A 12,320-nucleotide genomic window follows, 5' to 3' on the forward strand; every position below is an offset into this window, starting at 1 on the left:
TTTGTGTCATTCTCACATCCGCTAATTGTCAATTCTGCTTCACCAAGCTAGTCGTTGCGAAACTCGGCAATGCCGCTGGATTACGACTGGAACGCGGTAAGATCTGCGCCGCCATCGACTTCCCATTTCCTAAGCAACGAAGGACACTCGGAGTTTTGCCAACCTTTTTTCACATTTCTGCCGCTTCGTTCAACAATGCGCCGCCACACCTCGCACACTAACAGAACTCCCTTACATTCTTACCAGGAAGATGCTTCTTTTATCTGGGACCCTTAAGCGGCAGCCTTCCGTCACTCGTCACGCTGTTGACCCGGCCACAAACTGTAGCTATATTTTGGCTCATTTGCCCCTACTCAAGCTGGCACCGACGCCAGCGGACATGAGATCAGCGCTGATCCGTGAACTCGAATCCATAGACCGTTTCTGGCCGTTTTACTGCCGCTTCTAATCTTTATGAAGAAAGTTGTTAGAGGGGCCCTTGCAGCAGCTTGGCCTTAGCTTGAGCAGTCCTCTCGTGCAATCATTTGGCGCGACCATACTTGGTACAGCCACAAGGTTATTCTTGCCGCCGTTAGAAATTTCTTTTTGGAACCATCAACTGCCCTGCTAAATTTTACAATACTACCCTTTCTATCTTTACTGATTTGAGTCTTCCCCCTGCCTGTAATGGGACCCCGAGGTGTTGCTCTCCCGGTATCGTTTTTATCTGACTTCTTTGTTTTTCTGTGCTTTCTCTTATGATTTTTTTTCTCCCCCAAAATCTCCAACTGTTTGGCCTTCTATGCCTCCCGATTCCTGGCCGAGTGTGGATATGTGCCATTTGTTATTAGGTCAACATAAACAACGAAGACTCATTGCAATGAATGGACCATTGTTGGCACAGTGGATGTAATGTGCGTCAAAAGCTGAGATATATCCCGACGGCTTATTTCAGAGGTCACAAAATCATTGCAACTCCGAAAGCAGAGCTGGAGCTTTTCGTCGGTTACTCAGCATGATGGTGTCTGATGAAAGGAGGATATACTACGCCAGTTCCGATGGAAGAAGATGGCAAAGATTTTCCGGCGAGAGACGTCGAAGGCGAAGAAGACGAGGCGACCACAGGCTCGAGGCGACAGCATGATCCTGGACTGGCCGCTGAAGCTGAGCTGGCTAAGGGACCACAAAATCACGTCTGGTGACGCGGGCGTGGCCCGGCCACGCCAACAGGATTGTCGCCGACATGTCGGTGGTCATCAGTGAGTACCCCAGCCTCTACTGATTGTATGTCGCGTGAGCGCAGGCTCATGGGATGTTCGAAACAAGTTCGCATCTTTTTTTGCCGGTATACGGACGCTGCCTATTGGCGTTCTTTTTTCCTCTGCAGCTGAACAACCCCTGACACCATCGGCTCCTTCGATATGTCCCCCCGGCCTCGAATACTTAACGACCGTTGACCAGCTGGTAGTTCAACAGCAAAGCGACATTTTCCAGAGTTGGTCACCTTTATTGCTGGTTACTTTTTTTCTGCTTGGAAAAACAAGACACTTCTTTAAAATAACTCTGGTGTTATCTTTTCAGGCTTCGTCGGCTACGAAAAATGCAACAAGTACGTCGCCAAGAACGTATTAGGACAGTTCGTGTACTTGTTCGCCGAAGGTGAGACAGCAGACAGTATACGATTCGAAGTGTTGATGCGGTTCACCAAGTTGAACGCGCGGGCTAGTAACATGGTCATCGGTACCACTTATGTTGCCACTGAATATAGATTCTTTGAACTATGGTTGTGGTGTTTAGGAAAAAAACAAAGATATTGTCCGATGCGATGTGAAGGCGATTGCTCGCGTGTTGGTCAAGCGAAGCTAGTATAGTTATTTGTTGCATATGAATGTTATGTACTTTCTCCGCGACATTGGCTATTGAAGACAGGGGGACTGAGTGGGCAGTTATAAGGAGGTATTTTATTCCCCCCCCCCCCCCCCCAAAAAAAAAAAAAATCAAGTTTGGCGGACTGACCATTTGCATTCGCTTTGATTGCTGGAAGTGTGGAATTCTTGGAACAATATTCAAGCGCACAGGAAAGGATAAATATGTATAAATACGTTGTAACGAAACTGCAGACTTCTGTGAGGTATATACTGTTAAATAAAATCAAAGCGCTGTGTAGTTGACGAACGTATACTTAGCGTAATTCTGCGCGTCTTCATCCGCATCAATGAAGCAGTATATATGCCTCCGATTCCACTTGTCTGGCAACGTTGTTCAGCAGTTCCATTACGGACGCATCCAGTTCACCCAGTATGGTATAGGCGTGTGACAACCGCAGTATGATGCAAAATGAGTACTGTCGCGAAACTGCTGACCTATTTCCATAAAGTCGCAAGTAATATTGGGCAGTTCCGGATGGACAGGAAACACTTCAGCTTAGGAAACACTTCAGCATAAAACTGCGTGGAGTTTAGCATGCACTCAAGCGTAACCCACACCCAGATCTCGTTTTCCGCTAGGTTAACCTCGGCGCACAAAATATCCATGCACCCTGTTGGACTACGTGACAGCATCGGCGCACATTTGGTGAAAACTTTTCAGGCTACATACGTAGCTTGCTTTTCAGCCAGGTAATCGCGAATATGAGGACCCTCGCTTTAACCCTTTGAGACTTCTCCATGCGCAACTCTAGAACCCCCAATCTCAGATTTCACCGATGTTTGTCTGTCCGAAGCCTCTCTCCGGCCGTGACCTTGAGATTGCTCGCGAAGAGCAACTTCGGTCTTACGAACGCCACCGGTGGCAGCACCTGCCATCGCAGGACAGTGGCGTATCGCTTAACCGCTGCACTACTTCGCCAGGAGGGCATGAGGCCTTCCAACGATCTATGAACGTAAATTGGAGAATGACTAGCTCTGCATATATGGGCATTATACCATTAACTATAACGCGTCATAATGCCCTTAAGGAGGAGCTTAAGTCCAATTTCGTCGATCTTTGTTTGAGGCCTGCTTGATCTTGAAAAGAGCCTCGAACTGAAACTAAAGTGAAAGCAGAAGTGCTAGCGCACCTAATTAGTATTTGGCCTAACGACGCCTAATTGACCACCATTTTTTTTTTGCTTAGAGTACGCTACATGGCACACAAATTTGTTTAAAATGGGGATGCAAATGAATGGAAAATAAAAAAAGGGGGGGGGGGCTGTTAAAACAAAAAGAAATAGAGGTAGACACGCAACGCAGTTATTTGCCAGTACATACATAAACTGAGAGAGTAAGCATTGCCCACAAGCCACAACCAGAAGCGGACACAGCATAATCTCAAGGAGAACCGGGGCGCGCACAGCTGAAGTTTCAGGGCATGTCCGCACATCAGTCTCTGAGGCAGGTGCTGCATAGTGGCGGCACAGGTGAAGCGTAGGTCTGGCTGAGCCACTGGTGACATACTGCCGGATAGGAGCCACTGTGACCCTCGGCCACCTCAGAGAGATCTTAAGGCATTTTAATCCTCACGCGTGCCCCAAAAAGCTTGACTGAAAAGCAAACCACGTGGCCCGAAGAACTTTGACCAAGGCTGTACATTTACCGTGGCGTTGCGACTGCCTTTCACATAGCCGCCACTCGAAGCCCTGTTCACCTACTGCGTGCAAAAAGCGGGTGCAGAAGGTTTCGGAGAAAAATCTGAACAATTTTGCGGAACAAAAATTAATGATGCGCTAATGGAGCCCTTAAGGACCTCTATGACTTTAAACAAGAATTTGCAGGTAATCAATGTGGTGCGAGAGCCATCAATAGCACCAGTTCGTCTAGTGCAATCTTCTTCCAAGCTTTGGGTCCGTCTATGAGCTGTGAAACTGCTCTTCGGAGTACCATGCCGAGAGACGCCTGCTTTAACTGCGCGCTGCAAGGCCACGCCCTGCTTGATTTTGTTGCCATTTTTACCAATACTGGAAAGCACTGAAATCATCCTTGGCTAACTAAAAAGAACCTTGAAGCTAGGCGTTTATACTATCGATATCCAATTTTTCAAGTTTATAATTCCGCGCCACATTTTCTTAGCGTGCGCCCTTGTCCCGTTGTTTGTACACATGCAGTGCATACAAGTGGCTGCTTACCGCCGAATATCCTAACTGATTTTCTGGTTCTATTTTTTTTTTCAGACAGCGGTTGCTGCAAGCGATGGCTGTGCTGCACGCGCCGCTGTTTTGAAATGAAAGTGATGGACTACCGCAACGTTGAGGTGATGCGTTTTATTCGGCCACTGAGGAGCGATTTCTGCTGTTGTTTCTGCTGCCTACAGGTGAGTTACGCCGGCAGTACGACACAATGAAGACGTGCGCAACATTATATGCTGTTTGCTTTGGTCAGCTAAACGCTAGCCGAAAGGAACATATATAACATAATTATTAAAAAGAGGAACTGTGTTTCAAAGTTTACCGTGTGTGTGTTAGTGCGTGCAAGTCGCTGCACGAAGGAAGCAAAGAGAAGCTCTTGGCTCTGTCGATTGACACCAAACGGTCCACTATCGTTGTCTGCTATGTATAGAAGAAAGTTTGAAGAATCAAGAGGGGAGAGGACAAACAGACGTGCGCCGTAGCCATCTGCGCCGAAGCGGGGACGATGGCTGCTACAACGACTAGATACCCCTGTATCTCCTGTGTCTCCTGTATCCCCTATCCTCTGTCAAATGAGTCCTTTGAATTTGGTTTAGAGGAAATGAAAGTCGTAGTGACTGCCTCCTGAATATCGGTGGGCATCTTAGCCGCACCGTGCAGTGGGGGAGGAAGGGTTATCAAAAACGAAAAGGGTCGGGAACTGCCTCTTTCTGGATACACATCTGAACCATGTAGTGAAGGAAGGGATGATGGAGATGGAAAGGAAAGAAAAAATGCTGAAAGAGGTGGAGGTGAATGGCGTCCGCGACCTGTTTAGGGCGTGTGCTGGGATCATGCAATCCTTAGATCTTGAAGAGCATGACGAACGAAAGCCACACTTATGGCCTGTCCTTCGTCCTGTCTTTTCTCGCGCTTTGCTTCGAGATACATATAAGCACGTGAACGAACTACCCCCAAGCCAGAACTGATTGTGCCCTACCGGCCGTGAGTTGGTAGGACGCTAGCCGATGCAATAGGCGCTGTGCGTTTGCTATGGCAGGCGTATGCTCAGGGCTTCATGTGGCTGAGGTTGTTGGCTGCCGGTACGTATATAGGAGCCAGACTTCACTTTGCGACAAACTAATTTTCGCACACGCTCGCACGCGCGTGGTCTCCGCGTCGAGACACCTGACGGCAGTGCCTTGCATCTTGTCGATTCGCAGTACATCGAAGTGCAGGCGCCACCCACGGTGACCATAGCCTACCTCTACCAGGACTGGTCGCCCTTCTTCCCTTCGTACACGGTCTACGATCGCCAGTGTAATCCCATGATATCCGTCGCTGGGCCGTTCTGCACGCAGACGTTCTTCTACTGCCTGGAGACCAAATTCGAGGCAAAAGATTCATTCCTCTCTGGTTGTGGACTCCGAAGGGACTCCTCCATTCGATTGCAGCGGTCCGCAGTGACCGCAAGATTGGAACTACAAAAAAGGAGTAGGCTAGCTATGGCAGGCACGGGTTGTCTTTTTCCACGATTACTATTCAGAATCGTTCTTTCAATCCCTATCATCGGCAGATGACACCTTTGACGTAACGGCTGGCAGCCAGTCAAGCAATGCCCTTTACTGGCTCTGGTATCTAAGGCAAAGCAAAACAATTATAAACGGGCGAAATGATGGAACGAGAAAATAATCCGTAAGCTAGAATATCGGCTCAGTGACTGCAAGCGAATAGAAAGGAAAAGAAAGAAAATACGATAACATTCAGGCTGTGTGCTCCATCTCAAGATTAGCTGGCGCCAAAAAGAAAAGGTCAGAGCACAACCCAGAGAGCTGTGGTAAGGAAGATAATCGTTGTAACGTTGAGGAGACAGGAAGAGTGGATCAGAGAACAAACGCCAGTTAATGATATCCTAGCTGAAGTCGAGAAGAGGAAACGGGCATGGCCAGGGTATGTAGGGCTGAGAGCATTCCTAAGCCCACTTTCCGCTTTCTCTATATTCATCCAGGTGCGGACGCTGGGAGGCATCCTGATCGGCATGATCACGAGGCAGCTGCCTGGTAATGGACGGAACCTCTACTTGGACGCCGACACTTTCAACCTCACCTTTCCCCTCGACTTGGACGTGCACGTGAAGGCGGCGTTGCTCGCATGCACCATGCTCATCGTGCGTATCGTGCACCGTGCTCATCGTGCTCACGTGCCACAGGGCACCAGTAGCACAGTTAACTTCTCTACGACTGCCGCTCCTGAAATAAGGGTGTGCATTCAGGGACATCCATACTTGGTTAAAAACCCATTATCAAATTTGTAAGCTGAGTAGCAAGGGATATGTACCTATGAGCGCATTACGTCAGCTTGTTTGTAGATCCGAAAGCATTCTTTAAATACCTAGTTGCGTGCAGTTTTGTAGCATGTGTTTATAGCGTGTTCATGCTGCTTCGAGTACTTGACAGGCTATGTCTCCAGGTTTCGATACACGAGCAATGCCATCTTGCGGCGCACGAAGTTGATACTCATCGTAAGTGTCCGTTGGTAATAAGGACGCCGGCAGTTTTTCCTAAATGCTTTGCTTGTTGTCTACGCAAGGAGAATGTTCTTTGGAATGACTGGAGCTACGCGTTCGCTGGGGGATAAAATAGCGTTGTTTTATTAGCCTCAATGACTGGATAATTTTGGGCCTTTAGTAGGGAAAGTAGGCAAAAACGCAGCACTCGCCATAAGGGACACAAAAGAGACGTAATTGACGTAATGTTACTGTGTATAATTATAGTAGACTAGTATTGTGTCATTAACGCATGAAGCGGAATACTGCGGTGCATTTCAGCATTGAATAGATGTTTTTGCGTCATCGTCATTGCCGGCGGACTTATATGATACACGGGCAATTTCGGACATTCTTAATAAAAGTAAAAATGCTATGCCTGGCCAGATGGTGCCTTGTAACGTAAACCGTAACAACGCTGAACCGTAAACACGCTCGTCTAGTTTTCCACTTGCCTTAGTGGTTTTCTTTTAGCACTGATCTCACTGGCGGCTAAAGTAAAGAATGATGAAACACATGTCCTTGGAGTCAATGGCTGAAGGATCTAATTTAAACTATGCGCAGATTTGTGAAATATTTACCAGAATCACTCACTCCTGGAAGTAGCTGGAACGGCTCCTGAAGCCTTCAATGCAGGTGACTGTTTTATTTTTGAGATCGTATTGGGACATCACCTGTGGTTACATGAGCATGCCACGGTAATTATCTAGTGGAGATCCACACGTTTGGCTCCATATCCAGTCTCTTTGTAATAGCTCTCATGCGCTTGATAAAGTAACCAAATTACTTCGTATTTTTTTCCCTGTACTTAAGACACTTGATTAGTCATTTACGAACGTCTGCGTCGGCTTGCAAGCACAAATACTTCGCTTTGTTTGAATTCCGAGACTGCACTTAAGTGCTTTAGTGTTTGGGGAAAATGAAAGCTTCCAGCTAATGAACGCATCCTTAATGCTACATATTTACGCGAGCTTTGCACTCAACTATTAAAAATGGCGCATTTTTGTTTGATATTTCATTGATTTTTTGTCGCATCTTTTATTCTCAACTGCATGCTGCACTCAACATAATATTTCAGCGCGAAAGGACGTGTGCGCGAAAAATACAAAACATGGGACGGGCGCTGACTGTGCTGTGTGTTCTCTTTGCTGTCCTCGCTCCTTCATACTAGATTACTCTGTTTATAGCAATGAACCGACTGGCTCAGACCGAAATCGTGATTCAATGCACTCATTAGAAGTTATTTTATAAAATAAAACGAAACGCTGATTCTGCTTGGTAATGTGTGGAAGATGACTACTGGTTAAAAACATTAACTTTTGATGCACTAGGATTACATGTTTACTTTTTTCTGATCTCTTTCAGGACTTCATGTTCTTCGAGACAACGTGTTAGAGGGAAAAGCGAGGTTCCAGACATGGAGCAGTTGTTCTTCGAACGGAACGGCGCATTCGCGACGGGTCTTATTTTATTGTAGTTATGTATTAAGAGAGCAGAATCATTTAATGTAACAGCTATCTGCTGATCATGCCTGTTCATTCATTTTAATATCCTCTCAAGCTGCGGATATAAGCCTTGAAAGGAATGTTGCATTATCCTCACGGCTTGCTGTGAACGGCTGTTGGCGTGTGTTCAACTAAGCACCACGCCTGTGATGTGTGTGTACGGTGCTGATTTTACGTGTGTCGTGAAGGTTCGTAGTTGTGCATTAGATCTGTGCACTCTCAGTTACTAATGCGCATTAGTCACAAAGACAGCGGCAGGGAGCCTACTTTGCATAACTGTGCTCAAGTGTGCTTACATTGTACTCAAGCTTGACGAAAATGGCATAGACGCAAATATCACGAAAGGCTGTAGGATTGTACGGAATAAAAATATTTTCGCACGTTTCAGCTGACTGGTGAAGCTGTGCAGAAATGTTTCGGGTGAAGCCAACAGATCCCAGTTGCTAAATTTTTTCTTCTCACCGCCGCCGCCTCTGCCTCCGCCTCCGCCGCCGCCGCCACCACCACCGCCACCACCACCAAGGGGCCTGTCCTATATACTTCCATTTAATCCTGTCCCGCGTAAGCTGCGGCCACCTTATTAGTGCAAGCTTTAAAATCTCATCCGCCCACTTGTCTCTTCCGCGTCCAGCTACGCTTCCGTTCTCTCTGGATCGCTTCCTTACCTTGAAAGATGATCGGTCACCTTCCCTTGAAATTACATGGCCGGCCGATTCCAATTCGTCGTAATTTCAGCTAGAATTTCAGCTCGCCTTTTCCCTTGACCCACTCTGCTCTCTTCCCGTCTCTTAACATTACACCTATCATTTTCCCTCCCACAGCCTCGCTGCGCCTTCTAAAATTTATTTCAACTCTCTTCGATAGCCGCCAAGTTTCTGTCCAATACGTGAGAGCTGGTAAGATACAACTGTCATGTGCAAATCACAAACAATGACCAGAAATTCAAGTTTTTCAAAAGTGTAAGTAAACGCTCGTCTGACTTGTTTTCTACTGTCCCGAATTTTTTTCTGAAATCCACCGAAGAGTACTAACCAAAAGTTATTCTATAAACCATGGTAGAGATTGAAACGGTCGAAAAATGGGCAATTTTTTAAAATTCTGGTATCCCTGCGGCTGGGATGTGCGGCTAGATTAAGAAGTGTTGGGGGATTAGGTGGCCGCAGCTGTAGCAGGACAGCATGTTCACAATTAGCATGGAGCATATTTGCGATGAAGAGATGCATTGACGTAATAGCTCGTGTGACTATGTTTACCAGTCAGCACGGGGCGCAGACATGTAGCGTTCCGGTGACTGCATAATAATACTAAGATTGGTGCATTGCCTAAGTGATGTCATAGCTACCTTGCGTGCATGTTTACGAGCCAGCGTGGCGCGTTGAAATGTAACGTTCCAGTGGCGTCGTAACTCGCGTGACTGCTTGTTTACCAATAAGCATGCCGCGTTGTGATTAAACATTGAAGTGGCGTCATAGCTCCTTTGACTGCATGTTTATCAGCGTGGCGCGTTGCGTAGGAGCGTTCCGGACACGCCCCATGACTAAAGGTTTACCTATCAGCATCAAGCGTTGCGATGATACGTTCCAGTGATTTCATAGCTCCCGAGACTGCATGTTTACCAGTCAACGTGGCGCGTTGCCATGGAACGCTACAGTGATGTCATTGTCCCGTTACTGCATGCTCACCATTTAGAGTGGTACGTTGACATTAAACGATCCATATACGTCACAGGGTTAATTCAAGATATATGGGAGAGGCCTTCGTCTTCTGGTGGGCGTAGTTAGGATGATGATGGCGATTATCTCTGCGGCGCCGGGACCGAGCGGCGCCTTCATGGGCTTGGCGAAAAGCTTGTTTCTTCATCTTCGAATCTGGTGCCTCAGAACGATTCCACGCGCCGAAGCAAATAATCAATAATTTTTGTTTAATAATTGTTTTTTTGGGGAAAGGAAATGGCGCAGTATCTGTCTCATATATCGTTGGACACCTGAACCGCGCTGTAAGGGAAGGGATAAAGGAGGGAGTGAAAGAAGAAAGGAAGAGAGAGGTGCCTAGTGGAGGGCTCCGGAATAATTTCGACCACCTGGGGATCTTTAACGTGCACTGACATCGCACAGCACACGGACGCCTTAGCGTTTTGCCTCCATAAAAACGCAGCCGCCGCGGTCGGGTTCGAACCCGGGAACTCCGGATCAGTAGCCGAATGCCTAACCACTGAGCTACCACGGCGGGTCCGAAGCAAACACACAAAAAGTAAATGTTTCAAGGATTTGCGGAGGGGACAGACCTTTCAGTTGGCGTCTCGCGCTACGTGACACTGGCTCGCATATTTTGTTATTTCAAAAAAGAATGCACTAGACAAGCGCACGCGCCGCCACCGCTTCTGGACCGCTTGTCGCTCGGCTGTTCTTGCTCTGCTCGTCTTACATCGGTTTAAGTTTCTACTTCAGCCAATCATCAACCGATGCGCCTGCAAAAGGAAGTACAAAAAAGAGTGCGTTTTTGCGCAAGCCGCAAGCGCAAATCGCAAACGTCTTAGGAGGGTAACGGCGGCTGCGTTTTGATGGAGGCGTAACTCAAAAGGTGTCCATGTGCTGTTCAATGTCAGCACACTTTAAAGAATCCCAGGTGGTCTAAATTACTCCGGAGCCTTCCACTATGGTGTTCCTCATAGCCCATTTGTGACGTTAAACCCTACGATAATTTAGACCTGTCGGTGAGCTGCTACGAGTGAATTTATCTCGGAGGGCGTCGTGGACCTGCATCCGAACACTTGACACCTCGCTGTAAGCGCTTGTGAAAGTGCCTTGATCGGTAACGGAGACCTTGGGGTGGACATCGTGGATGCACCACCGATCTGTTCGGGAGCTGTTGCTACTAAGCAAAAATCTACGAAAAGCAGCTTAAAAGTGTGCCGTGGAAGAAGAGAGTCATCATAAGCGCCCCAGGCTGAAGACCAGGTAGCCAAGCAATGCTGCATTCAAGACAACACCAAGGGCTCACACCCAACTATTCTGGACAAAAACATTTTTTTCACATATTTTAAGATTTCATTATAGCAGTTAGTATAGCTACAGATCTCCCGTCGGCAGGCTTGCATTTGTTTGCTATTGACGTTTTTGTTATTGTCACAAGCGTTCGCTATTCGTATTCTATGGCAAGCTTAACTGCTCGATGCGAGCGATGGAAAAACAATAAAAGAAAACTTTTGCTACAAATCGGAAGTCTGGACCATTACCTTCAATATTTCTGTAACAGAGCCTTACAATTTTTCATTATTCAAAATTTTTATCCAGAAATGTCGGATACAAACCTTGGTGCCCTCTGTAGAAGTAAACGTGGCGCTCAGCTTTGAATGCCTTTTTCTCAATACTGAATTTCTGGGCTGCTGCTTAAATTAATTGGGGAAGTGATTTCATCTCGATTTTTTTTATTTTGACACCATTTCTTTTGTCGCACTCACTCCCAGAACCTTATGAAATGAAATGACAATCATAGTTTTTGAATTAGATGAATTGTAAATTCTTGGTATGATATTTTGCTCGCAGTCTGCACACGTCTACAGCAAGTAAACCAAGCAAAATGATTACTAAACAATTGTATTGGGAGGAGGAAGGTGATAAGAATGATGAAGGCGAACACCTTATTCAATAACAAGCTTGGCCCCACCCGAACTGAGAAGGGCCTTTAGAACAACTTTATACGATGAGGGCACGTGGGTATGTCCTTAGTTCAGGAGCTCATTGGTTCTTGCCGGCCGTCGGGACCTTTCACCCGCGTCTCCCTCGTTTTTTGATGTCAGACACAATATCGTTCGCTATCTGCTCTATGGCAAGAAAATCAAAGCAGCAAAGACAGCAAGTACCAGACAGTGATAACGACAGTTGGTGAAGTAATGCAATCACCTTAACATAAAAAAAGAAATTGAGGTCGTTTTTCTTTTGTAGGTATTTGGCGCTTCAAATGCTCCTTGCGGCAATGGCTTAATTCAGCAGTGTACTTAGCGATCTGGTGTCTCGGTTCTTCCTTTCATTGTAGAGTATTCGGTTGGGCTGGTTGGTTAAACATAATAGGTGCACTGCACGGAAAAATGGCGAGGCAAGACTGGAGCATAGAAGAAAAGCTTTTCCTGTGTCTCCTTTTGTGGTGCGTCGCTTCTTCCGCAATGTGCATTCCTTGTCAGTATTTTCCAGGCATGATTTTAAATTCTCGA

The 12,320-nt window shown here is 46.7% G+C and overlaps 1 protein-coding gene across 1 annotated transcript; it reads left to right on the plus strand.

Moving 5' to 3' along the window:
* Positions 1-1,090: 1,090 nt before the first annotated feature.
* Positions 1,091-8,130, plus strand: LOC144125460 (phospholipid scramblase 2-like). Its single transcript, XM_077658839.1, has 7 exons — positions 1,091-1,238; positions 1,367-1,474; positions 1,561-1,638; positions 4,127-4,266; positions 5,284-5,454; positions 6,069-6,227; positions 7,971-8,130. The coding sequence occupies exons 1-7, from the start codon at positions 1,223-1,225 to the stop codon at positions 7,998-8,000; spliced, it is 702 nt and encodes a 233-aa protein (XP_077514965.1). The 5' UTR covers positions 1,091-1,222; the 3' UTR covers positions 8,001-8,130.
* Positions 8,131-12,320: the final 4,190 nt, after the last annotated feature.

The sequence above is a fragment of the Amblyomma americanum genome, chromosome 3, assembly GCF_052857255.1.
Source record: "Amblyomma americanum isolate KBUSLIRL-KWMA chromosome 3, ASM5285725v1, whole genome shotgun sequence".
NCBI lineage: Eukaryota > Metazoa > Arthropoda > Arachnida > Ixodida > Ixodidae > Amblyomma > Amblyomma americanum.

What these genes read in the sequence shown, in the direction of transcription:
- LOC144125460 (XM_077658839.1), top strand. An exon ending in CGTGTACTTGTTCGCCGAAG is followed by an intron (nt 1,639 to 4,126) that starts GTGAGACAGCAG and finishes TTTTTTTTTCAG; the next exon opens with ACAGCGGTTGCTGCAAGCGA. An exon ending in GCCTGGAGACCAAATTCGAG is followed by an intron (nt 5,455 to 6,068) that starts GCAAAAGATTCA and finishes ATATTCATCCAG; the next exon opens with GTGCGGACGCTGGGAGGCAT.